Source organism: Danio rerio, chromosome 13 (assembly GCF_049306965.1).
Source record: "Danio rerio strain Tuebingen ecotype United States chromosome 13, GRCz12tu, whole genome shotgun sequence".
In the NCBI taxonomy this organism is placed as follows: Eukaryota; Metazoa; Chordata; class Actinopteri; order Cypriniformes; family Danionidae; genus Danio; species Danio rerio.
In genome coordinates, this window is record NC_133188.1 from 43,910,506 (window position 1) to 43,936,493 (window position 25,988).

At 33.9% G+C, this 25,988-nt stretch overlaps 2 protein-coding genes and 1 long non-coding RNA gene across 18 annotated transcripts in view; 1 reads left to right on the forward strand and 2 right to left on the reverse strand.

Moving 5' to 3' along the window:
* The window catches only part of LOC141377051 (uncharacterized), a 59,102-nt gene extending 34,067 nt beyond the window's left edge, over positions 1-25,035 (forward strand). For 9 of the 16 annotated variants that reach the window (XR_012388893.1, XR_012388890.1, XR_012388895.1 and 6 more), the window contains 2 exons: positions 19,670-19,933; positions 24,113-25,035. This is a non-coding gene — a long non-coding RNA (uncharacterized lncRNA). Of the gene's footprint in view, positions 1-19,669; positions 19,934-22,023; positions 22,138-24,112 lie in introns of all 16 variants that reach the window. The other 7 variants (XR_012388885.1, XR_012388883.1, XR_012388887.1 and 4 more) reach the window with 1 other exon arrangement.
* On the reverse strand, positions 3,337-7,691 carry nkx3.3 (NK3 homeobox 3). Its single transcript, NM_001013324.2, has 2 exons — positions 7,210-7,691; positions 3,337-4,384 (listed from the first exon to the last, which is right to left on the reverse strand). Exons 1-2 carry the CDS (start codon positions 7,472-7,474, stop codon positions 3,927-3,929), a joined length of 723 nt encoding a protein of 240 aa, NP_001013342.2. The 5' UTR covers positions 7,475-7,691; the 3' UTR covers positions 3,337-3,926.
* Positions 15,032-17,724, reverse strand: nkx2.3 (NK2 homeobox 3). Its single transcript, NM_131423.1, is given in 3 exon segments — positions 15,032-16,039; positions 17,193-17,538; positions 17,645-17,724. Coding segments are annotated over 2 exon segments (966 nt in total). The 5' UTR covers positions 17,533-17,538; positions 17,645-17,724; the 3' UTR covers positions 15,032-15,413.
* Positions 25,036-25,988: the final 953 nt, after the last annotated feature.

The window sequence follows — 25,988 nt, forward strand, 5'->3', positions numbered from 1 at the left end:
TAGTCCCTGACTATCAGGGGTCACCACAGTGGAATGAACTGCAAACTATTTATATGTTTAACTAGCACATGTTTTACGCAGCGGCTGCCCTTCCAGCTGCAATCCAGTACTGGGAAGCATACTCTCATACACTATGTCTAATTTTTAGTTCATCCGATTCACTTATAGCGCATGTCTTCAGACTTTGGGGGAAACCGGAGCACCTGGAGGAAACCCACCTGAATATGGGGGGAACATGCAAACTCCACAAAGGAATGCCAACTGGCTCATCCGGAACTCGAACTGCTAACCACTGAGCCACTGTGCCGCTCTGATACAGTATATGTATTTTAAGAGTTCACACTTAGCTGATGATTGATTATAAAGTGTGTTTGGCTGCTTTCCGCGAGAGAGCACTGAGCTCATAAGATCCTCGAGCCTGGAGCTCCCTACTGTTTGCAAGGCGAGAGGGGAGTTTGAGCTCAGGTAGATCTCGGCAACTCTCCTGCTGTAGTAGCTAATGAACAGATAATGATTGCTCTTAAGACATAACTACTTACTAGGAGCATGTCTATTTGGATTAGTCAATTAACTTAAGTTGCAATCATAAGCATGTGATCCTCTCGAAATTAGCTAGTAAATAAACTTTGCCTAAAATGCAATTAATAGACATTTCTGAATGAGAGAAAGACAGATATTTGCACATATTTGATTCAAAATTCCCCCATGTTGCAAACTCTTTTGACAGCATGTTATCTGGCACGTAAAAGCACTTCATTTGTTTGACCTCAGAGATACTGTCATTCTCAAGCACAAGACTGCAGACTTTTCAAAACAGTCTGTCCAGCACTGTTGTTCTTTATGAAAATGAACTGCACAGTCTCGTATGCTAGGTCAGAGACAGGGTAGATTAAAGATAATTTGATATTTCAACTGTATCTCTAATCCCATATTGGCTGTCATTCAGTAAATTATTGTAATGCTATTTCAAACACATTTGTGGAGTGTTGTAGCCTCAATGCTAGATTTTGCTCTTGGTTTATTTCAATTGGAATAATTACATTTATGTACCCAGGGTGTTTTCACTGGCTTTTATGTACTTGTTAGCATGTCAGCTGTCAAGCTAGTATCCACAAAAAACGTTTTGATCATTTCTTCCTCTAACATTATTGCCTTTAAGTCATTAAACTTCACATGTTGTGTTAATAAAACCTCTTTAAGCTTTGTGCTTCTGCGGTTAGATTGTTTCAGACACATGCATTTTTTTTTTTTTTTGCTTTTTTGTAACTTCATGATGTGTGTGTGTGTCTGTGTCTGTGTGTGTGTGTGTGTGTGTGTGTGTGTGTGTGTGTGTGTGTGTGTGTAATGTATATCTACAGTGCTCAGCATTTGTGAGTACACCCTCCACAAATCTCTCATTTAAATAAATATTTTCTATAGGATTCATTCATTTTCTTTTCGGCTTAGTCCCTTTATTAATCAGGGGTCGCCACAGCGGAATGAACCACCAACTTATCCAGCATATGTTTTACACAGCGGATGGGAAACACATAAATTTAGCTTATTCAATTCACCTATAGCTTTAAATTGTGGGAGGAACCGGAGCACCCGGAGGAAACCCATGTGAACACGGGGAGAACATGCAAACTCCACACAGATACGCCAACTGACCCAGTCGGGACTCGAAACAGTGAGATTCTTGCTGTGAGGCAACAGAGCTAACCACTGAGCCATCTCTGAGCCATACTGAAGCCAAATCTGGAGCTAAACTTGCATAACAATTAAGATGATGGCCCACAAGTTAGTAGCCCAAATTTATGTTATGGAAAAAATTAAATATATATTTTTAAAAAGAGCAAAAATCAAGAGGAACAGAAATATATAAAATTTTGTTGAAATGTTGTAGTTTGCAATTTTTTGTGCAATATTTCAATAATTAAATGTATTATCTTTCCATTTCTAAAGATGTTTGGTGACTAAAATGTTACTTTAATAAATATATCCATTTAATAAATCTGCTTCGTTCAAATGCACCAAATTATATTACCTGTATTCACTGAGAAATGCATATATATATATATATATATATATATATATATATATATATATATATATATATATATATATATATATATATATTTAATTTTTTTTTTTTTTTTATGTGGTGTACTCATTTATACTGAGCACTGTGTGTTTATGAAAAACCACCTAAAATCTGTTTTTCTGGATTTGTTTGGATGAAACTCTCTCTGTGTCTGTAAACTACAAATAAAATTTCTTCCAAATAAAAAAAAAATTTTATTAGCTGATTTTTTTTCTTTTTTTTTTTACATAAATGAACAAACTAGGATAATGTTTAGTTTAAGACACTATTGTCAATATGTTCAAGTTGTCTGTTTAGAACATTTTATATAATATATGAATAAATACTATTATTAGGAATTTGTTAGGAATTTCTATACAGTGTTGAAGGTAACGCATTACAAGTAATGCGAGCTATGTAATAATATTACTTTTCTAAGTAACAAGTGACGCATTTCTTAAAAAACTAAACAAGAATAATTCAGTTACTTTTTAAACAATGTAACTTAAGTTACTTTTAGATTAATTAATACACTTTTAAAAATAGTTTGCTGAATTTAAATTAGTGTGATCACTTTAAATCACACTAAATGAGAGAATAAGCTCCCCATGGGAACAGACAGAAACCAAGATGTCAGGGCCTTACATTTCTGTGACGGAAGTATTCTCATTATTTTGAACACATGGGGAAAAAAAATTGGATTTTAGTCTCAATGGACAGTGATTTTACTGAACTAATAAGACAAAAATACAAAAGTAGCAAACACATTGTTTTCAACTTTCATTAATCTGTTTATATGACATGTATAGTGTCAGGAAGTTCTCAGACGGTAACGTTATTCAAATTTTTAAATTAGCTTTTTTTAAAGGTAAACGGGGGTGTAGGTTATACAGTGTGTCGTTAAATGCAGAGCTCCTCTATTAAAAAAAAAAAAAAAAAGATAAAATTCCTTTACAGTTTTGAATCAAGCCAGGTATGAAAAAGTAACCCAAAAGTAACATATTGCATTACTTTCCCTAAAGAGTAACTAAGTAATGCAACTAGTTGCTTTTTTCTTCCCCAACACTGTATATATATATATATATATATATATATATATATATATATATATATATATATATATATATATATATATATATATATATATATATATTAGAATATTTTTTGCAAACTTTTCTGAGTGAAAATTATTTGAGGTAAATAATTTAAGTGACTTTGGGACAAGATTTGATTAAAATATTTTAACAAATAATGCACTATAGAGTGTATTTTCCATGGTGATGGAAATAAACAACTTTAATCTGTGAAAAAGTAATAACAGAAAAACTCCCCAAACTATAGCTAAAACACACTCCATAAAACGATTCACCTGCACTTAAAAAAACTAACATTTTCAGCCACACTTAAAAGTGTAAGACTGCCTTTGAATTAATGAACAAATATCAAGTCATGCCAAACAACATTTTACAAACAGAAGCTTGTTAGGTTGTAAATCATCCGTGCTCTTTCTGACTTTGTCAAATGTCAATAAATCACGTAGATCCACCAAATTTGTTTGCAGCCACTCTTTGGTTTTCATATTTTGTTAGCTAAAGCAAACACGCCTCAAATTTTAAGTGTGCATTACCTGTCCAGATACATTTTATAGGCCACCGTTCAACAAATGACTAACAATATAATAAATTGTCTTTGCTTTGGCTTAATGATCATTTGTGGAAATTATTGATATCGATCATCAATATACCCCATAGTTCTTTTATTTGCATCTTGTTCAGTTTAATATTCAACATTTTTAATCCCTCTGGATGAATAGCAGTTGTTTATGACTCTTTGTTTCTCCAGAATCATTCATAACTCCATTAAATCAGTACATCCCACCGCTTAAAGTGTTTCCTGAGATCCATGGCTGGAAGCAGAACATGTAGGGATAATAAGGGAATGATTGGTATAAAGGAGGAACAGAAGGACTGGGCAGATCTTCTGTGTTATATTGCCTTTGGTCATTTCTCACTAGTACCTTCACGGCCACTCTCTTTGCAAGGGTTGTTGTGGGAGTTGTGGCGAGTTCAGCTGCCATTTGTCGCCGTTTGGTTTTGTATCTCCTGTTCTGGAACCAGATCTTGACCTGAGTCTCGGTCAGTTTGAGGGCTCCAGCTAGGTCTGCTCGCTCTGGGCCAGACAGATATCTCTGCAGGTTAAAGCGTCGCTCTAGCTCGTACACCTGTGCGTGGGAAAATGCTGCCCGAGATCTTTTCTTGCTGGATTTAGGGTTGCTGTCTTCAAAGCTGCAGCTCTGGGGTTTCTGTTGGTCCATTTCATGATCTGGATAAATGGATAAATTAGGTTTATAAATCTTTATATAGGCTCTGTTTGGAAGAATAATCAATAGTGCATTATAAAGAAGCCCATATTAGGGCTGAACAATATATCATTTGAGTATTGATATTGCAATGTGTGTAGCTGCAATATTCACATCGAAGGATTAGATTATTTATTAAAGATTAAGAGATTATTAAATTTTCCATTTTTTTATTATTTATACATTGATGACCATGTTATTTTACATTTGATTGTTCAAGTTCTGTACTTATATACGGTTAGACTCCACAGAAAACCATTAAGCACAGTTTTTTTTATTTATTTATTATAATTTATGCAAATGCACAGAAAAAGTCTTGATAATCCCTGTCCATCTAAATTACTAAAGTATTTTCAAATTAAGCTATTCAAATCATCTGGTGGAATTATATTCATATTGCACAATATATATTGAAGCACAAAAAAAAAATAACGCAATGTCAAGTTTTTCCAATATTGTGCAGCCCATATTGGTGTATAGGCATGGGACGATAACTGGTTTCAAGGTTTATCGTGGTTTGGAAAATAAAGGTTATAAAACTGACAAAATGTTCTTTTATGACATTTATGCCGTTCTTTTTGTATATGTAATAATTATGTTGTATACAGACTATTATTTTTTACATGTTTTTACAACTATTTTATTTAGTTTTTTTAGGGCAACTGTATCTTAAGGAGAGACAAACAAAAGCTACTGTTCCAAAATATTTTAAATGTTTCTTAAAATAAAATATATTGTGTTTAATGGAAGCTGTTGTTTATTTTACCCAGACATTAAAAAGAGCATATTTTAGAAGAGAAATCCCAATATCATAATACCGTGAAACCATGATATTTTTATCCAATAAGCTTATCATACCCTCTGAATCTTATACCAGCCAATGCCTTAATTGGTTTATATATGTAGAGATATTTACAATAATCAGAAATTCTTTCTTTTGATTCTGAACATGTTTTGTGTTATTTGTCTTATGTTTTGTTATAATACTCTGGCGTATGTGTCAAAAAAGAAATAGGTACTGTGGTAAAAATGAACTAAAATAAGATTTTACTGTGATTTATTTAAAATACCCACTAAAATATCATTCAGTCTAATAGTTTATTTACCAAAAAATCTTGTCAGGCATATCTAGAACAAGAATTGTTTGATTACACACTAAAAGACAACATATAAAAAGGCAAGCAAATGATTTTCAACTATTATTACAAATAGATTAATAAATACATTAATTTGTTTAGATATAGAAGTGAATAGTGAAGTTTTTAAAAAGCTAAATTATTTACATTGACTTTAAATGATTATGAAATAACTTCATCAAATAATGCACAATAGAGTGTATTTCCTATGGTGACGGAAATGATCGACTTTAATTAATGTAAAAATGCTAACTAGAAAAAAACTCCCCAAACTATAACAAAAACACCCTCATTAAAAAAACAATGCACCTGCACTAAAACACAAACAACATTTTAACATTTAAGCCACACTATTTATGAATTACAACCTCAAAATATTAATTTATTGTAATTTTAAATCTTTATTATCTTAAACTACTGTGTTTTACTCATTTGTTGATTATAATATTTAATATTAATTGATAAGAGATGATTAAAAGTTGTAAATAAATTGTTGTAATAAATTTTTTTTGTTTAAAAATGTATAATTGATTTAAGTTGGCCTATTAATTGAGAAGTATTATAAAAACATTGACCACTTATCACCATCCACATTACACAATTTTAACCATTTTGTAATCATTTTAATGTTTTAATATATAGTATATGCAATTGAAAACAAAGAAATACAAATGTTGCAAATTTAAAATAACAACAATGATTGGTTGCCTATAATTATCATTATTCTTAAATCAATTAGACAGGATAACCTACTGACAAGTGTTGATCCTTGCTAATGTAATCATACATTTTTGTGCAAAATATTTACGGGTAATTATTAGACGAAACCAAATTTGCAAAGTATATAAATTCAGGATTATATGGCCTACTTTGTGATTGATGGATGTTATATCACAGAAGAGTTAACGGTTTCTGTTATTTAATTTAGTTTTATTAGATACACAAATACTGACCATAATTTAGTATTTAAATGTTTTTTTTTCCAAATCCTGACCTACAATTTTTAAATCTGGTTAGTTTATATGTTTTACATATTTATGTCGGTGTATATTTATATTACTTAAAATGATTTATAGGACTCTCTTGAAAAAAGAGATTACAAAGGTTTTTCTATAAAATAATGTTATAAGTTACGCAAGCTGTTTCAGCTTAAAATTTTAAGGCAACAAGGATTTTTTTACATTGTTCAATGCTTCACGCCGTTTTCAATTGAATTAAAACGCGAAATCAAGTGAGGCATAAATAATATTATTGCAAATAAAATATGTTAAATTACCTTTAGGAAACATGGCATATGTCAAGTAGCCTACCTAAATCTAATTTACTTTTAACTTTTTATGTTCAAAAATGTATTTAATTTAATTTAATCGATGTGTGTTGGGACAAGATGAATGAGTTTGTTTGCTTTATTTAACGTATTTAAAAAGAACAAATGTTGACCAAAGTGCTTTACAAAACAACCAACATGCAATATATATATGCAAAACAATTTAAAATTAACAAATTACTACCAAAAGCAAGAGACAGAGTTGTGCGGAACCCCGTTAATGCGATGTGCTTTTTTCTAAAAAATACTCATCTGTAGAATGTGAATATAAAAAACGAGTTTCGCAACATTACATCGTACACCTGAAGTGATGTTAATGTCTCACCATGTCGCCTTTCCAGTGAATTATCTTCTCCTGTTGATTCTTCCTCGCATGAATGCTGGTCTGATGATAAAGACTCGAGCACGAGCACGCAGGAAGAGATGCGCGTCTGTGCGCTTTCGGCTCCGCGGTTCACCGGCACAGATGAGCCTGAGTCCTGTGTCCTTTTCTCTCCCTCGTATTCCTCATCAAAACTGCCGTTTTTCCCACATTCATGTCCTTGGTTTAAAATATTGTGGATGGAAAAGGAGGTTCGGTTATTCGCCATTTAAAACATTTACCTATCCTTCTCGCCGGTTTTATGTCGATGGAGTTTTGCGCGTCTATCTGGGAAGCTCCTGCGCGTTCATGACAATAAATTAGTCCGCAGTGTAATTGCTTTCCTCTCTGCGTGTCATTTAATTGCGGCAAAACTTCTTCCGACCCAATCAACAGGCAGTGTCAGAGAATGTCATGTGCACATCAGTTCCCTCTCTTCTCTTTCCAGACGTTTAGCCAATGGGATTTTTTTTCTGGATCGCTTCGCTCCTCCCTCTGAAATAGACGTGTAGAATTGAAGAGCCATCGACATGTGTTTACTACCACACGTTCTCTGGCTTTGTGATATTATTCACTTTTTATTCGATGACAAATAAGGATGACCGCGAATATTAGCAATTTTGTAGATTTGTTTTTAGGCTAATTGTTGGCTACATTTTTACATAAAAGTTGCTTTATTGTTTTTTTTTTTACTTTATTTTCTATTGTACTTGTTTTTGTATTGTAAAAACAGTATTTAGGCCTATACTATTTTCTAAAAACATGTTTTTTAAGTGTTTAGAAAAAGTTGCCAAAAATAATTGCACGTTGCATTTACGATTCAGAAACCTATTTACGTTCATTCATTCGTTCGTTTTCCTCTGGCTTAGTCCCTTTATTCATCAGGGGTCGCCACAGCGGAATGAACCGTCACATATTTAAAAATTTCTTATATTATACCGTCCGGAATGACAGTGTGCATTTTAATACGTGTATAGTAATTCTACCTGACACTGAGTAAACGCGATGACCTTGAGGGTCTGAATGAACCCCTCTGTTTTATGGTTATCTGGTCCTCCCACTTGTCGGTTACACCACAATGACATTGGCATAATTTTTCAACATTTTGTCAGCTGAATCAAACAAAATTGTGCTACGTTTTACGTTACGAGATTCGCGGCCTTTAAGTATTCGCGTTTAAGAATAAAGATAAATGAATTGCATATTATTTTGAACTTCAGGGCGAAACAGCCTAGCCTACACTTCTGACACACCAAAAATATTAGCCTTCGGTAAGATCAGAAATCCCCCAAATAAATCAGTTTATTTTGTATAGCATCTCAAAATCAGCATTTATCTAGTAACATAAATTTAGCCAATGTTATTTTTTAAATGTTAAACACAATCGATGTCTAGAATTAGACGAAATTTCCGAAACCTTTTAAAAGCGTTATTCATAATCCCTATTCACGCAGGTTCGTGTTTTGTTTGGCTATTTGTTAGCTTAATTTCATTTTCTATCAAATACCAAATAAAACTGATGTGATTAGACAAATAGTTTTTATAGCCAATTTTGGCAAACATAAATACATAGCCTACTGTAATTTTCAATTTGTTTCGTGTAAAACCAAAATATGAGTAGCCTATTTTTCCAGCTTTTCATTTCCCTACACTGTAAAATAGATATGTTAGTCAATTAATCTTGACAGCATATGTTTTAGGTCATACCTTATTAAACTAAGTTTATATAAGCTGTTTAAGGACACGTAGTAAAATGGATTTAAAAATTAAGGCAATCAGGATTTTTTTTCACAGTGTAAAAGTAATCCTTTGTCAAATTCAAACATTTCCTATTCTTTTAGTCTACTTCTATTATAAACAGTTTATAGGATAATATAATATAATATAATATAATATAATATAATATAATATTTACACTGGTTAAATTTAGCCTGCCAAGCACGGCAATGTAATGAGCTTTTAAAATCTAACTTAAACGTATTTTAAACATGCATGTTGCATTCACGAAGGTATTCAATTATGATTACAAATGATAACCTGTAAATCACGTAAAGCATTAGTCAATTCAAAATGCTTTAGCGTCTCTAAACGCTGTTTGTCCTATATCTGTAATATTCATAAATCCGTCAACACCTTTTGTGAAATCTCACTCGATTCCTGTCAAGGACTAACACAGCACGGAATAATAGATGACTGCGGAAACGTAAATGTGCGTATGATGGTTGCGTTTGCCACTAAATCTCGGTTTTAGAGAATAAATCTCTGTTGTAAATCTAACTGATTCCCAAAGCAATTGTCTACTTTCTCTGTGTTGTCAAGAAATACGATTGTAGCGCCTCCATGTGGCTGTCTGGTGTTTATCTGCTGTCACTTATTTGAATATGTGGTTGGCCTACTTTAACCAGCTGCTAACTAGGCATATTTTCCGAGAGCTTATAGGCTATGAATTTTACTTAAATCCGCGTTTTATTTTTTTATTCTTATTAAATAATCATCCTTGATAAAGTACAGTCAAAAATGACTTTTGCTTCTTGTTTGTTTTACTTATTTCAAAGAGTTGAAACAACAAATTTCTTAAGTTGTTTTTGGGGCAACCTATTTGTTTCAAGGTTCAATTTATTTACTTTTGTAAAAAAGGTTAAATAAACTTAATCGATTTGTGTTGGGACAACATAAAGGAATTGCGTGGAACCCAACATTTTGTGTATAACATTATCGGCAAAAGATGATACACTATAAAAAAGCAGGGTACCACAAGATTCATTTAAGTTGTTCCAACACAAATGTATTGTTAACTTAACAAATTTAAGTGGATTAAACAAAACAATTAAGTTATCACCCAAAAATCTTAAGAATTGTGTTGTTTACACTCATTTTAAATAAGTAGTTTTAACAATCTGCAAAATAAATATATATTTTTGAGTGTATTGATATTGTGAATGGCAGGGTGCGAGTTATACATTGACAATCAGGGGGGGGGATGTTCGTCAGGGGGGGCTGAAGGATGTTCGTTTGTGTAATACATGGGTCAGTGAATCAATTTTTGTATTTATTTAAATTATTCTAAATCGAAGTAATTAATTAAACGTATTAAGCTTTTAAGTTTATGCTGACCTAACTGCTAAACTTCAGAGGATAGCCTACTTTCGGTCAAACTAAAAAAGGCATCTAATTTGACTACTTTTAGGTAATATCTAGATACAAACAGCCATTTTACAGTCAAAGTGTCATTAGAACTTATGAATTTCTTCTCACTGACGGATTTGCGACAACCCTTTACTATGATTTGTTATTGGGGTGGTCAAACAATTTATATGCTTTTATCTATTATTTCAATTCAAAATATTCTTATTATTTAAAAAAAACATATTAGCATTTGGCAGAAAACCATTTCTTCCTGTTAAATGGCTGACCCCTATACACCTTGTTTTGACATCCTTCAGGGGGGTCAAGCATTAATTAGGGGGTCAATCTCCCCCAAACCCCTTGTAATTCGCACCTGGTTGTACATATTTCATGCTTTCAACAAGACTAAAAATTGTAGGATATTGAGCTTTTACACTTACCCTACTTTCTGATTGGAGGCTAATAATTTAGATCCCGTTTTCAAGATTTGTATAAAATACCCTGAGACCACGCTTTAAGAAAAAAAAGACAGAAAAAACTTGCTTGTATATATTTAGTCTATTGCTCCACATATAAGAGCTCACAAACTAAACGATGTTGTAACTGGTGTGTTTAAAACGTTTTTAAAACAACTTTATACCGGATGCTTTTCTTTTGTTTGCTCTTCCACCACGGTCAACCAAATAAATATTACTCTGCTCTTGTTTATGTTAAGTAAACTTAATCGACATATTGGGAGGTCTGAAATGTTGTTAATGTTTTTCTCTATGAAGAAGCTCTCTAACTCATCAGGTGAGTAACATAGATGAAACATCGTGCCCGGTTGCTTATAACACTCTTATTTAGACACTTTTCAGTTCTCTTCATTTGCGAAACATAATGCATTATTGGTCAACTGAGTGGATAGATAGATAGATAGATAGATAGATAGATAGATAGATAGATAGATAGATAGATAGATAGATAGATAGATAGATAGATAGATAGATGGATGGATGGATGGATGGATGGATGGATGGATGTATGGATGGATGGATGGATGGATGGATGGATGGACTTTTAAGGGAAGTGTGTTTGTGATCTTTACCAGCAGGGGGCGCTCTCCTCTGTAACACCCATGTAAAGGTGTTGACAGTATAAATTACATTTAAGATAACACCTAAAGCTTTGGTACTCAACCTTTGTGGATTTATTGTAAGATATGCCATTTTTCAAACAGAGATTTATGACTAAATCAAGACATTTTAATAGACCTTCATTTGCAGGCCTATTTTCCTCCACAGAAGAAAAGAAACGTGTTTATTGTCTTTATCACACATGTTGTGATGTTTGAGATCAGTAAAATAAGGCCTACAATGGGATTTACAAGCGTAACATTCAAACATGCTGTCATTTATGCTTTATAGGCTATACGCTCTTAAAATAAAGGTTCCAGGAACAACCCAAAAGGGGCCTTTACAGCGGTACCATGAATAGGCTAACCTTCTTTTAGTTTCCCATGAAGCTAGTGAAAAAGTTATTAAAGGGACATTTTTTCACAGTGTGAGGAACATTTTATAATATTAAAATGAAATAATTCAATAAAGAATCGTTTGTAAAGGAACCCAGCAAGCATTTTTGTTCACTTTTAAAAGATGCCTAGATGTTGTGTTGGTGTAAACATAGTCGTTTTGGCTAAAACAAGGCTCAATTTGGGCTGTCAGTGAAAATATAATAAACGTCTAAGAAAAGGACAAAACTAGACAGTAATCAAATAAACAGAAATGAATCACCACACATAGAAAATCTGTCTAATTTGTATATTTGACGACTAGTTGAGTTTTGGGATATTCTTCGATGTTTATGATATTTTCACTGACAGTTTTAGCCAAGCTGTCTACGTCTTAATGTCAATTAGACGTCTATTAAACACAAAATTATTTGCTGGGACACGTACTGTTAAAGTTTTTCAATAAAGACCCTTTATTTTTTAACAGCCCATGTTTATCTGTGTTCATTACAGGTTCACTTTTTCCATTTTCATTTCTTTCATTGAAATTAAAAAATACGATGCGATGTTAATAAGTTATTCACAAACTTCCAGGTCGCTTCGCTTCTCTTTCTTACACAGTCTACCATATATTTCAACCCAATTGGGTGTAATAAAGACTAATTTTAATTAAATTTATAATTATAATTAAGTATTTTTAATAAATTGTATACGACCAAATTTAACCCAGTGTTTTAACTAATTTGGGTTTAAATAACCCAGTACTTTAGAGTGTATATTTCCTTTTATTCTCATTTAATATTACGCTAGCAAAAGAAATAAAAACTATAGTAGATAACCACAAAACCTATGCTTATTCTGGCAAGCGGATTGAGGCCAATTTTCCTGTCTTTTCGTTCGGCATATAGCCTATTGTCGTCATTTTAATATTTTGAATTTTACACATTTTTGCCCGATGTGTACTTCAGAGGATGAATCCAGAGGCCTTATAGCTTTGACCTCATGTTCTCTTCAAATAATTATTGTTTCCAATCATCCTTTTTCCTTCCTATTTATCTCTACAGATAACCAGGCTAAATAGACGCTTTCCTCCTCCGTATTTGAATAAATAATGCACTTTTAATGTAGTGATTTTTTATAATGATAAATAAGTGCGGAATACTACGCTATTCATTTGAAAATAATATTTGAACAGCATCCAATCCAACAGATTTTCATTAAGTATTCAAAAACTTTGCGAATCTACCCATCGAGCTACTAATATTTGGCCTATGACACACTGTTTAGGGGAACTAACCACACCCGCTTCTGATATTCGTCCAGAAATCCTCTCTATAGATTCATATCTCTAGTCCAGCACTCTCATCCTGAGGCATCGCCGCACTGTCGCCATGAGTATTTACACTGAAGTGTCTGGGCCACTTACCCTGACAGCAGGTATGTCCAATGGCCTTGCAGTAGCGAGGGGATCTGTTCATCCTTGCTATTAGTAGAGACAAAACCCCGATGACTCTGTTTACTTTTCTATTAATCTTCATTATTGGAGTGGGATCTCTGGTGGACTCGTGAATGGGCTGAAGGATAAACGAGTTACGGCCGCGCGTAATGGCCGATAAACTTGTTTCCATCAGAGCTTTGTGTTTATGAGGGAATCAAAATGATTAATTAGGTACAGGAAATAAAATTGAGTTACTCCAATGAACCACATTTTTTGGTTTTGTTTTGTATGATTTTTATATAGGCAACAAATCTATCTTTTAAATTAATATTTTAATTTGAAGCTATTTTCTATATACAGATTAGACTGAAGCCAAATCGGGAGCTTATCTAACAAAATAAGTTAAGATAACAGTTCAAAAACTAGTACAACAAAATGTATATGTTATAGAAAAATATTTAATATAAATTTAACAAAAAGGAAAAATTAAGAGAATCAAGAAAATAGAAAAAATTTGTTAAAATTTTGTAGGTTGTAATATATATATATACATTTTTGCAATATTTTGCTTGAATTTGATTGTATTATCTTTTAATTTCTTTAATTTTAATTTTAAAAATGTTTGGTGACTTAATAGTTTGGTGTTTAATAAATCTGTTTTGTTCAATTGCATCAAAATACATTGCCTATATTCACTGAGAAATTGATAAAAATATTATTTTTCAAACTTGGGTGTACTCAATTATGCTGAGCACTATATATAGTATTGTGCATCAGGAGCAAAGACGCAAAATTTAGGCCAAACCCGTCTCAAATCAAGAAACAAAAATGTACACCATGCTTACTAATGTTTTGTAATTTAACTTAATTTAAGTCCTATGAAACATAACACAGTTGCAGATCGTTTTAATAGTTAATCCTATTCAAATGTCTTGTTTTAGACTTTAGGTTTTGGTTAAACACGATCATTATAGGATCTGTGTTACATCGTATAATAATAACACTTAATGCCTTATACTAACTTTAGCCTGCCAGTAGAGGTGATATAATTAATCCAGTCTCACATAACACAATTTCTTTATTTGAAACTATCAGTTGCAATCCCGTATTTCTTATTAAATTGTTGTTGTTTTTTAATGCGTCATACGTTAAATTTAATTATGCTTATCAAAAGTTTTCATGTCTGACATTATATTGTGTATTGAAGTTTAAGCGTTTTACCAGCAAATTTTGCTCTCAACGATGTGTATTAAATAAAAAAAAAGTGTAATATAGTCCAAATATTCATATTATATCCTTTTGTATTTGACAAACTAGGCGGCGAAAGAACTTTTTTGGGGCTTAAAGACCGCCTAATCCTTCATTAATTTATAAATTTTTTTAAATGTACATTTTTTATTTATTTGAAAGTCTTTTAAAATTCTCAGATTTTCATGAAGATTATGATTATAAATCTTGGAAACTAAATCAAAATCAAATAAATTATGCTGTTTTAATGTAAAACCATTGTCATGTTCAGTTCTATAAACATTGTAAAAAAACAACTTGGCTCGAATTTGCTTATTTTAGATAATATATTATGAAAAGTTAGTTGATCTAAATTCTAGATGCTGGTATCTTGAACCTTATGAGAATTTCTCACATTTTCCTAAACCCGTTTGACTTAAATGTCTTTCCATTTCTATGTGCAGTATCCGTGTTGTTTATAATATTTAACCATGCCTTTTAAAATATAAAGTTTAGCGTTTTTTTTTATTTTTGCAATGTAGGTTTGCACAAAGTCACACACACCATTGTCAATATTCGTAACATTTCAGATAATAACTGCTCATCGATAAGTGCAATGAATGAGGAAGCAAATGTCTCATGAGTAGTATGGATACCATCTAAAGTTAGACCGTCAAATGTTCGGTGAATATGTTGCCCATATATAGCTGGTCCAAATTTCCATGAATATTCACGTTCAGCCATCATGGTATACTGTTGCTAGAAGAAATTCACTCTCAAGTTTATACTGAAAAGGTATAGACTATACATGATCCTAAAAACATGGCTAACTGTGTGCTAATATTGTTAAGTTGTCATTTTTTTACAGGCGGCTGGGTTGCACTGGCACTACCATGCCCGGATACCCTGCAGAGTCCCTTGGCACGCGGACACGGGTGTTCCTTGCGATGTCTGCGGCTGGGAATAAGTTCCGAGGTTGTTCAAACTCATGCTCATCAGCGCATTAGTGGACGTGTTCGCAGGTAGAGGAGGAAGACTGGGGTATGTACAGCTGTAAGGGTTTGTGTAAGCGGCGTTGTTATAAGAAGAATACCCGTTATATGTGTACGGGCCTGGGTTAACCGCGTACGTGGTGTTGTAACTCTGTGATCCCGTTAAACACGGTTTTCCATCCCGCACCAAGACGGGCACCGCTACTCTCCTGGGCGGTGGTGGGTGATGGTGTCCTGCCATTTCCAGTGTTTTGTCTTGACGCTGCCGCTTGCATTTGTATCTGCGGTTCTGGAACCAAATTTTAACCTGCGTCGATGTCAGTTTTAGGGTACTCGCCAAATGTTCTCTCTCAGGAGCCGATAAATATCGCTGCTGCTTGAAGCGCCGCTCGAGCTCGAAGACCTGCGCCTGGCTGAAGAGAACCCGCGGCTTCCGCCGCGTCCTCTGCCGCTGCGCGCGCTCCGTGTCCGAGTGCACCTCAGCCTCACACTCCGGGGTTCTGAGGATGGCACCGCAGCTCTCTGTCAGACAGGAGATACAGCATATATCCAGCGGTTAACTGACACTTGTATATTCACAGACGATTTCACATGCATGCGCAAAAGTGGGAGCTTTGCGTTGAGTCTGAATGTAGGCCTTCAATTGTAAGTTTGTGTACGCAAAGTACAGAGAAAATTACACAGACTATTTCACTATTTCAGTACAATAGAATTATACATCTCAATATAATTGCAATTTCAGCTAAATCGTATTATACTACAACTTTATCAGACGATTAAATAAGATAAATTTGTTGAAAAGGATACAGTGGTGAGTGTCATAATTACTGTATATACATGCTGGCATTACATATTAGCTTATTTCCTACCATACATAAATGGTAAACAAGCAATAAATGTTAATTATGCAAGATATTAAAATATATACTTTTTAATATGTGTCTGGCATGGGTTTAACCGAAAACAAGAATGAGGAAATTAAAATGATGGTCATGTTGTAACAATTAAAATTCATAAATATATAAATAATACAACTTTATCATGATTGTAAAACTTAATTACATACTTGAAGAATTATTTAACTAGGCTATATTTGAAGACGAGTTCAAAATACACATATAGCAGGCCTACACATCAAGTTTTAAGTTCTTTTTACAGTTATCTACAATCAATAATAGGTCACTAATCAAAAATAATATATATTTTCAAAATTAAAGATAAATTTTAACATCCCTGGGAAAGAAACAAATCTTTGGTAGACCTAAAATGTATGCATTTTAATGCTAGCCAGTGCTGATAGCCTCAGTTAAGTTAACTATGTATTTGTGATCTATATTTAAGCTACATGGTATAAAAACAACAATTATATATTATGTACATATGTACTGTTTTTAAAAATAAAGAGCAATTTTACCTAATTCAAAACTTTAGTTGTTATAAATTAATGTTTAAGTTAAATCGACGATGCTTTTTGTTGTTGTTGGTTTTCATTATTTGTTCATTATTTAGATGTTACATTTTACGCATCAAAATACACTTAATCCTCGTCTTTCTTTTCTCGTTTTAGTACTTTCTCGTTTCTTTCTGGCCCTGACTTTTATACAGAGATATGCAATTCGACCTCATCGCCTGCTTCAACCTCATTTTAGTCAGCGGTAAAACTTAAATCACCCACTCGTTTCGTGGTCCTCAAGTTCATCTTCAAGTTTAGTGTCGACGTGTCCCAGGGCCGGGTGGACGAACATCGGCGGGGAAAGGCTGCTCTCCACTAAACTGTCCTGCATGGAGAGAGAGTTCAGAAAAGACATCTTCTCCTCGTTGTCTGAGAAGCCGGGACTGTCTCCACCTCCGAGAAAACACGACGATGGTGCCTGAAATCTATCCTGCAGTTCCGGATGCAGTTGCGCGTGGTGCGACGCGGGGTGCAGAGATTGAAGCTGGCGAGTTTGCTGCTCCAGTTTCAGTATATCCTTCACAGAAAACGGCGTTGATGTGACCGGGCTCGGAAGCATCATCAGGCGCTGTTGGATTACATCTACAATGTTATCCCTGCTTCAAATGGCAGCTTCGAGCACTAAGCCTTGTTGAACAATTGTTTAGATAAGCAACAATTTCAAGTAAACATACCTAAATGTGTCGATTAATCTCCCATTTTGTCATGGCTGCTTGATTTGCATGAAGAGAGGTGAGGACCGCCACTCATCGGCGTGAAACGGTTGTGTGTTTTTCTTGGAGTCCGGCAGCACAAGGCAGTTCTTCTGCCCGGTGATGTCACGTTACCGGGGCGGGATGTAATGATCCTTCCTACAATCCATAGAGGAAACGCATATACGGTTTCACACAAGCAGAAAACAGACTCTAACATCACACATGCATCCTTCAAAATAATGGTTCTTCAAACATTTAGCAAAGAACATCATCTTATCAAGATATTTTTTTTACTTTACAGTTTCACAGTTATTGCTATATGATTAAAAATAATTCCAGTGACGTTATATGTTTTTAAAACCAGTTTCTATTCGAATAGAACTAAAAGAATGTTCTTAATCGAATCCATTCGAATTGTTTTATATTCTAATAGAACGGTTAATATTAAGATCCTGTTTTAATAATTCCGAAAGCTGCTGGCTAAGTAAAGCAATAGTCTAGACTTGATATACAATATAGTTGAAGAGTAAATCCTCCCTAAAGGTCCTTATGAAAATGTAAATCATGTTAAATGACTCATGATATATTCATCTGCACAATGCAAATTCATTTGTTCCGCACAATTACTACTATTTTTCGTAATTCAAATGACTCTTCTACCATTTTTTTTATCAAATACTAACTTATTACTTGTTTAACAATTTATTCGATAATTAAGATCCGCATTTAAATGCAGAATGTCTACCGACCCATGGTTTCTTTATACACTCTGAATAATTAATTGATTAATTCATCATTTATTTAATAATGATCTACCTTTGAACCAAATGTGTTTAATGAAGTATGCTCTCATTACACACTTAACTCATAATTTATTTAATGAAGATCCACATTTGAACCACACAGATAGTTGCTGAATTGTTTTCTTAACGCATACACACTCTTAATAATTAATAAACATCGTTTGAAATAAATTTTAAGTCTTGTCATACAGGATACTTCTTACTTTATGCAGGTTTTTAATTTTAAATATTGTATGGGGTTTTAAGGAACTTCAAGTGTTGTATATATTTTATATAATTTCCATTAAACCATATATACTTCAGTGCATAACCCCCCAAAATGTCTCTTAAAAAAAACAGGTTGCTGATTATTTACCTTTGATTTTGATATTAAGCGCGTATTCTTCGAGTTTTCTCTAAAAAGGACGCTTAACCCTGCTGCTGCCATTATCCCATTCAGATCTGACCTGCTCCACACTTGTGTGCCATTAGACAGTCAAACTGGAGCAAAAACAGCTGCAGACTTTTGACAATTAAGCAGCAAGCGGATTTAAACATAACTCTGTTTGTGTGTGAGAGACAAATGGTGTCTCTCTCCATGTGTATGTGTGTGAGAGTGCGTCTGCTTGAGAGAAAATGGCCGTGAGTAGCTGTCTAAAAATAGTTTTTAAAATAGAAAATCAATTCTAAGAAGGGCAGATTTCCTTTAGTGGTCAGACTTACTGTATTATAGTTTTCTTTGGAAACGCAATAGATTTATACAAGTTCAGGGAGAATTAACGAGTCGCAGATTCATTTTCTAGTCATTCGCTGTTATTTATTAGTAATAACAGTAGTGGTATTGCTGCTGTTCTTGGTTGTTTTATATCTTGGTATTAGAATGCAATGATATATTCTAAACGTTATAATTATGGTAATGTTTTGTAAATGTAAGTGCTTGAATTTGCGTTTCGAGCCTTTTACGCAAAGTCAAGTCGACACAGTAATAATTAAACCGTATCTCTATAAAATATTGCAAGGTTGTCGCGACCCGCATGCCTCAGATTGACTAAAATTGAAATTACGCAAAACAATGTATTTTTCACTCAATCTATTATATTCTTTATTTAAAATTGGGTTTTAAATGTTAGGGCCTATTCAAATATATATACTTTACGCAGTAGCACATCATCAGACTGAAACAGAAATCGCACTTTTTAAAATCATTTTCTCCATCTTGTAGGTATCGATCACTTATAGTGAAGAGGAAACCTGTTTGAGGGCGCAATGATGCGCATCGGTGTCTCTCACGGCTCCTGCTCCGGCGCCAGAGACAAAAGCCTGCCAGAGACTAAGAAGAGGAGAAAAGAAAAGGAAAGAGAGACGAGATTATCTCATCCGTTAGCTATCAACAGTGCTGTTTAGATCAGCTTTGTGTCCTCCCGTTCCAAGACTAATGGATCAGGAGGAAAGTCGGAGTGGAGGGCTTCTAGATCCGAGCGACAAGGTACATGTATTTCAATGTATTTGCTGTAATTTAGTCAATAATCATAACTTTGATTTATTGGGATGTTGATTAGATTGATCGATTATTAGTGGACTGAGTATAACGTTTTGTATGGGGTTTTGATTTATTTCAGGTGCGTAAAATTATACTGCCAGGCCAGCGTCAGATTTACATATAAATCAGCGCCTATATTGAAATCTTTTTAGTGCATCTTGATAACAACAAACAACACATTTTTGTTCATGTTAAGCAGCACGATAAAATTAAAAATAGACATAAGGCAAGTGCAGACCCACTCTGAATAGTGTCCGATCAAGTTGTCGCGTGTTTTTATCTGATCAGTAGTGATCTTTGCCCCACACACGACTAAAGTGTGTGAGTGTTTTGTCTGGATAATAGCACCATTAGGATGAGGAGAGTTTCAGTCAAGCATGAAGCTAAGCTGACCGTGAAGAGCGCATGTCTGCACAGGACACCCCTCTGGTCTCCTGTGTCCTGATGAATGGATGGACACATATTGATGGTTCAACATCACAAAATAACGATAACTCAAACGCTTCCGCTCAGATTGCCCATGTGGATGTAGTAATTATAATAATTATTGATATTCATCACATTGCCTTAAATTATTAAACAAAACAAAGTCAAACATTAGTAGAATAAGGGCTTTTATGAACGCTCGTTGCGCAAAAATTATATTTCGGGATCAATTTGGATAATCATATCATTTTTATTCTATATTATATCAATTTTAACTTCATCGAATGCATTATTAAATCAAATTAGTTGCTTTGAAACGGTTTGTACAGATAAAAACCCTTTTCGTCTAAATAAATGCGTTTTAAGAAGGTTAAAATACGTCTAATTAGCCTGTTAAAATATTAGGCTACAATAAACATAATTTCAAGTGTCAGATCGGAACAAATGCACACTTTGATTTTTACAGTATTTATCGCATGCTTTATAAGTGAATTAGCTAACTTCATTTTAAATTACAACATTGCATGCATGTGAAACTTACTTTACTTATTTATCTATTTAGGCTACTGGCATATTGAGCCATGAAAAGTGTTTATTTCTCTCTATCCAGTTGAAACTAATTAATTGTTATAGAATAACGGAAACTAAATTAAGGCCATTTATAAAATATGTAATAATAATTATATATAATGCTACACTTTATAATAATATACAATGCTAGCCCTATTGTTACAAAATATATTATTCAATCTGAAATAAAAATGGATCTTCAACCATTCTTTATCTTTGTAGCTCGTAATTATTCACTGTAAAAAAATATAATTGTCAATCCCAGCAGGCACAAGGACGTCAACATGACGTCAAATTGACGTTGTACCCCATGTCAGGCCGACGTCAATGTTCAACCTAAAATCAACCAAATATCAACGTCTAATCATGTTACACATTGACGTAATGTGTAAGTTAACATTATGACATCTTATTGGACATCAAAGTAACGCTGGCTGGACATTGAATTTTGGTCACCTGACGTCATGATCCAAATCTAACCTAATATTAACATCTTATGTTGTTTGCCTGCTGGGATTAGTCATGACAGCATATATTTTTTAAATTCATTGTAACTTACTAAACTTAGTTAATCATGTCATAACTCCATTTTTAAGTTGTTTTAAGTTAGTTTAATGTAATAAAATTTCTGTGGACTCATAAGGTTAATTTGATTTAGCTCAAAAAAAAAGACAACCAGGACTTTTTTACAGTGTAGGGGAACCAATTTAGGTACTAAAATTTTGGGTGGTTAAGGTGCTGTGAACCACTTAAAGTAGTTTACATTTTAAGCCAAAGAACCACAGTCTGTATTCAGTTTTTTAAAGTGTCATCACATTCAAAGTTTTCCTTTAGCTGTTCCAGTACCATCAGTACACTATTTATCTTAAATTCCCCCTCCAATATTTACTGGTGATTCAGTATCTAAAACAAGATTAATTTTAGAATGAACTTGAAACAGAAAAACATACTACCCAAAACAGTGACACTAAAACATTTGCGTGCCGATGCCAGCCCTAAAACAAAAAAGAACAAGGTTTTAAGTCTATGTTTATGCAAAGGAAGAGCCTGTTTCCTGGACCTAACAAAACCCAGGCCTTAGCACCATGACAGTGAGGCGGTCAGCAGAGGGAGGGAGAGGCCAATAGATCATCTACATCTGGACACTGGCTAAGGTTAGTTGTAGTAGAGGTACTGGAAGTGGGTCAAGAGCCTGCATCTTTTCGGACCATCAACTGCTCCTTGACATGTGCAAACTCAGACACAGCGAGAGCTGTGAACAGGAGAGTGTTCAGGCGCGCATCCAAAGTCTGTGAGAATAGAATGTGAATTCATGTTTATGAAATCTGACTGCAAGGAGATGAGAATATGGTTTATGAATATCTGCTCTGCAAATGTGAATACAATGTGAATGTAACTAAATGTTTTAACCACTACATCAATAACTTAGTGTAAAAACAAAAACCTGGCTAAGCAACTTCATGACAATTCATACTTGCTATAGGCCTTCATTCTTGCTTCTTTCCCAAAAACAAGAATCCTCAATTTTCGAACGAATGACATAGTAAAATTTGTAATTTATTTGCTTAACAGTTACATATTGATAATTAACACAACATCTTCTCTTTACACAAAAGTTCATTATTGTGTTGTGGAATGACCTCTTTTAGATTTGAAATGTTATTGTAAAACAATTGATCACTGAAGAGTTACCTTAGAGTGGTTCTGCTATGGCATCACTTCAAAACTTCAAAAATAAAAAAGATTTATTTATAAAAATTATATTTTAGTCACCAAACATATTTAGAAATTAAGATATAATACAATTAAACATAAGCAAAATATTGCAAAAATAAATTACAACCTACAAAATTTTAACAATTTTTTTTTTCAAATTTTTTGCTTCTTTGATTTTTCCTCTTTTTAAAATTTTTATCTAATATTTTTCTAAATCATGTAAATGTGAGTATACTACTTTTTGGACCATTATCGTAAGTTATTTTGTTAGATAAGGTCCAGATCTGTAGATTTTATTCTTCTAGCTATATGAATTTGTATTTATTTGGATCCCCATTAGCTATGCCCTGAGGCATGGGATCCTCACAGTAATAAAAATACACTATTCTACATAAGAAAAATTAATACACTCATGCAAAACAATACTTCTCAATAGCTACACGTTATCTGAGTAGCCATTCAAAATCTTCTTCAACAAAATTAGTAAGCCCTTTTTAATTTTTATACACCAAATACCCAAAGTATTTTTTACTTTTAAAAGATGTCTAATAGATGTCTAAATATAGTCATTTTGGATAAACAAGGCTAAATTTGGGCTGTCAGTGAAATTCTCATAGACGTCTAAGAATAGGCCAAAACTAGACTAGTCATCAAATAAACAAAAATGAATGACTACACAAGTCTGCCTATTCTGTACACTTGACGACTAGTCTGGTTTTGACATATTCTTAGACGTCTGTTAGATTTTTACTGACAGCCTTAGCCTTAGCCTTGTATTAGTCAAGATGACTATGTTTGGACGTCTATTAGACGTCTATTAAACACAAAATTGTTTGCTGGGTTAGAATTCCCAGATATGCCTTAACATCCTATTTTAAATTAGCCATAATTTTAAATAAAGTCAGTCACGTTATTGCACAAGATGTTAAGGAAACTTATTTAACTTTTTTTAAATTATTGTTTTTGCTGAAAATTTCCAGTCAAATGCATGACAAATCTTACAATAAGATATTCACATTTTAGCATAACATCTGTAAACAAAGTAACAAAAAAGGAGAAAGAAGAAAGACAAAACAAATAAAGATCAAGAGCGGGTATACATAACATTTACCATAGGGAAAAAGAGTTTAGCTTTTAGAGTATTCACAGTTCTGGACGCTTTACGACTTGAAAGTCCTTTAAGAGTTTTAAAATAAAATTTAAAATCAGCATTAAAATGGAAGGTGTTAGGCTTCCTCTCTGACTATTTACAGTTGTGTATGAAACTTGCCTAATAATATCAACAGATTTAACATAAACAGGAGATTCTTATCTATATCATTTTTATCGATGTAAAATATCTCTTTTCCTAATAATAAATCTATGACCAACTTATTTAACAGGTGCTAATATATTACACTAATTATTTTACAGTGCACGCAGGTGAAGAGTTGCCAACATGGGAAATTTCCTCATACTGTTCTCAGCAGGCCCAGAAGGCCTTCCATATTTATATACACAGCGCGTATCTGAGGAGCTGCAGATCCTGTTAGGTCCCGGAAGGTGAGGCTTATCAGCTCCTGGTTTCAGGCCGTGTGCTTCGCCAGGCCTTGAGACCTCGTCGGGAACCATTGTGCATCTGACCGAGCTGTATGACTGATAGCCTTCCCCGTTTCGACCTCAGACTGGGAGGAAAGGAGCTGCACCAGACATTCCCTGTCACACAGCAGAGCTTTGAGTTAGGGAGGTCTGGTCTGACGGAAGAAATCCACCGAGCTGCTCCCCCTTTCGCCTCCTGGGACCAATAAATTAGACAGCTGTATTTTCCCTCATGGCCTTAACCCCGCAGGTGTGTGTTTGTATACATGTGCGCAAATTACCAAGCGTTTAGCCCGTGATGTGTGTGACCTCCGCCGCGGATAATGTGCTGAGAGAGGAAGACCGTAACCTAAATATTCGATTACAACAGACAGCGGTGATTAAGACGCAGCAAAAGCCACCGTCTTCGGCTAGATTTCCTCTCTTTTTTTGTCTAAACATTCCCTGGGCCGTGCCAGAGAGAGGCAAAAATAAAAGGAAAGGTTGCTTCGAGTTCATCTTGACCGCTGGTATGCGCACAGTTTACAAAGATTGTCATTCAAACAATAATACAATTAATTTTATTCAGATTTATATGTTGTTCGTTTGGGGATGCACACCACATGACCTTCCACTGGATAAACATGTTGCGAGCGGGGAGACTGTGTTACTCAGAGCAGCCAGTGTGGCGTCTCCCATCAAACTGACAATTTGTTTCTGTTCGAGCATGAGTTCCCATTCATTCGCCGTCGCAGCTGTAAATAAAAAAAGGAAGCTTGTTACTGCTCCTGCATTTTCCTTGGGTTTGGAAAAGCTCGTCTCTGTTGTGAAACATACGGTTGAGAGCAGCCCCTGAGACTGCAGGCATGGGAATCCCTTGGTTTGTGCAATCAGGCCTAGACAATCACTTGTCTTTTTTACATACTAAAGGCTGAAACACTGGTTGAGATCAGCTTTATTTCATTTAAACTACTAGATTTTTGACTTAGTTATAGGGGCTTTCTTAAAATGTTGAGACTGGTTTGTGAGAAAGAGTTGTGAACTTGAATGTAGGCATGGGCGGTATAAGATTCTGCCGGTTTGATAACCTTGGAAAAAACATCACGGTTTCATGGTATTATAACTCCTGCTCTAAAATATGTTCTGGGTAAAAAAATGAAACACTTTTTCGCCTTTGAACATAATATATTTTATTTTGAGAAACATTTATAGTTTTGGAAGAGTAAACATGTCAGGCTAAATAATTCAAATGAATCATTGACTTGTGCTGTCTCCATTAGTTTTAAAAACACAGATTTCTTTACAATTTAAAACAGCACCTTTAGATATCTTGTCTGCTGAAGATACTGTTTTCCTAAAAACAAACAAAAAACAAACAGTTTAAGTTTAGGTTAAGTTTAAAACTTTATTAATCCCCTTGGGGTAGTTCATTTCGACATGGTGGTGCTTCACATATTGTATAACAAGAATGACACACTTAAGACAATAAACATCAACACTTAACAACAAGTTCAAAAAATAAATAATAGTCCATCGATTTACTACATTTATTACATAACCTAATTGCTTAAGGCACAAAAGTAAATTTATAACGATTTGTGGAACATTTTATTGTCCTTTGACGTCGACCAAGGGGCATCCACTCAAACATAAATTTGTCATACATATGTCGTAGGAACGGTATAGCAGAACATTTTGGAGGTTTTAAATCCTTGACTTTTCCAAACCGCAA

Excerpts from the sequence above, each read along its gene's own strand:
- nkx3.3 (NM_001013324.2), bottom strand. The coding sequence starts at position 7,474 with ATGGCGAATAACCGAACCTCCTTTTCCATCCACAATATTTTAAACCAA. Across the intron at positions 4,385-7,209 it reads TTCACTGGAAAGGCGACATG|ATCATGAAATGGACCAACAG; the intron begins GTGAGACATTAA and ends CCATTTATCCAG.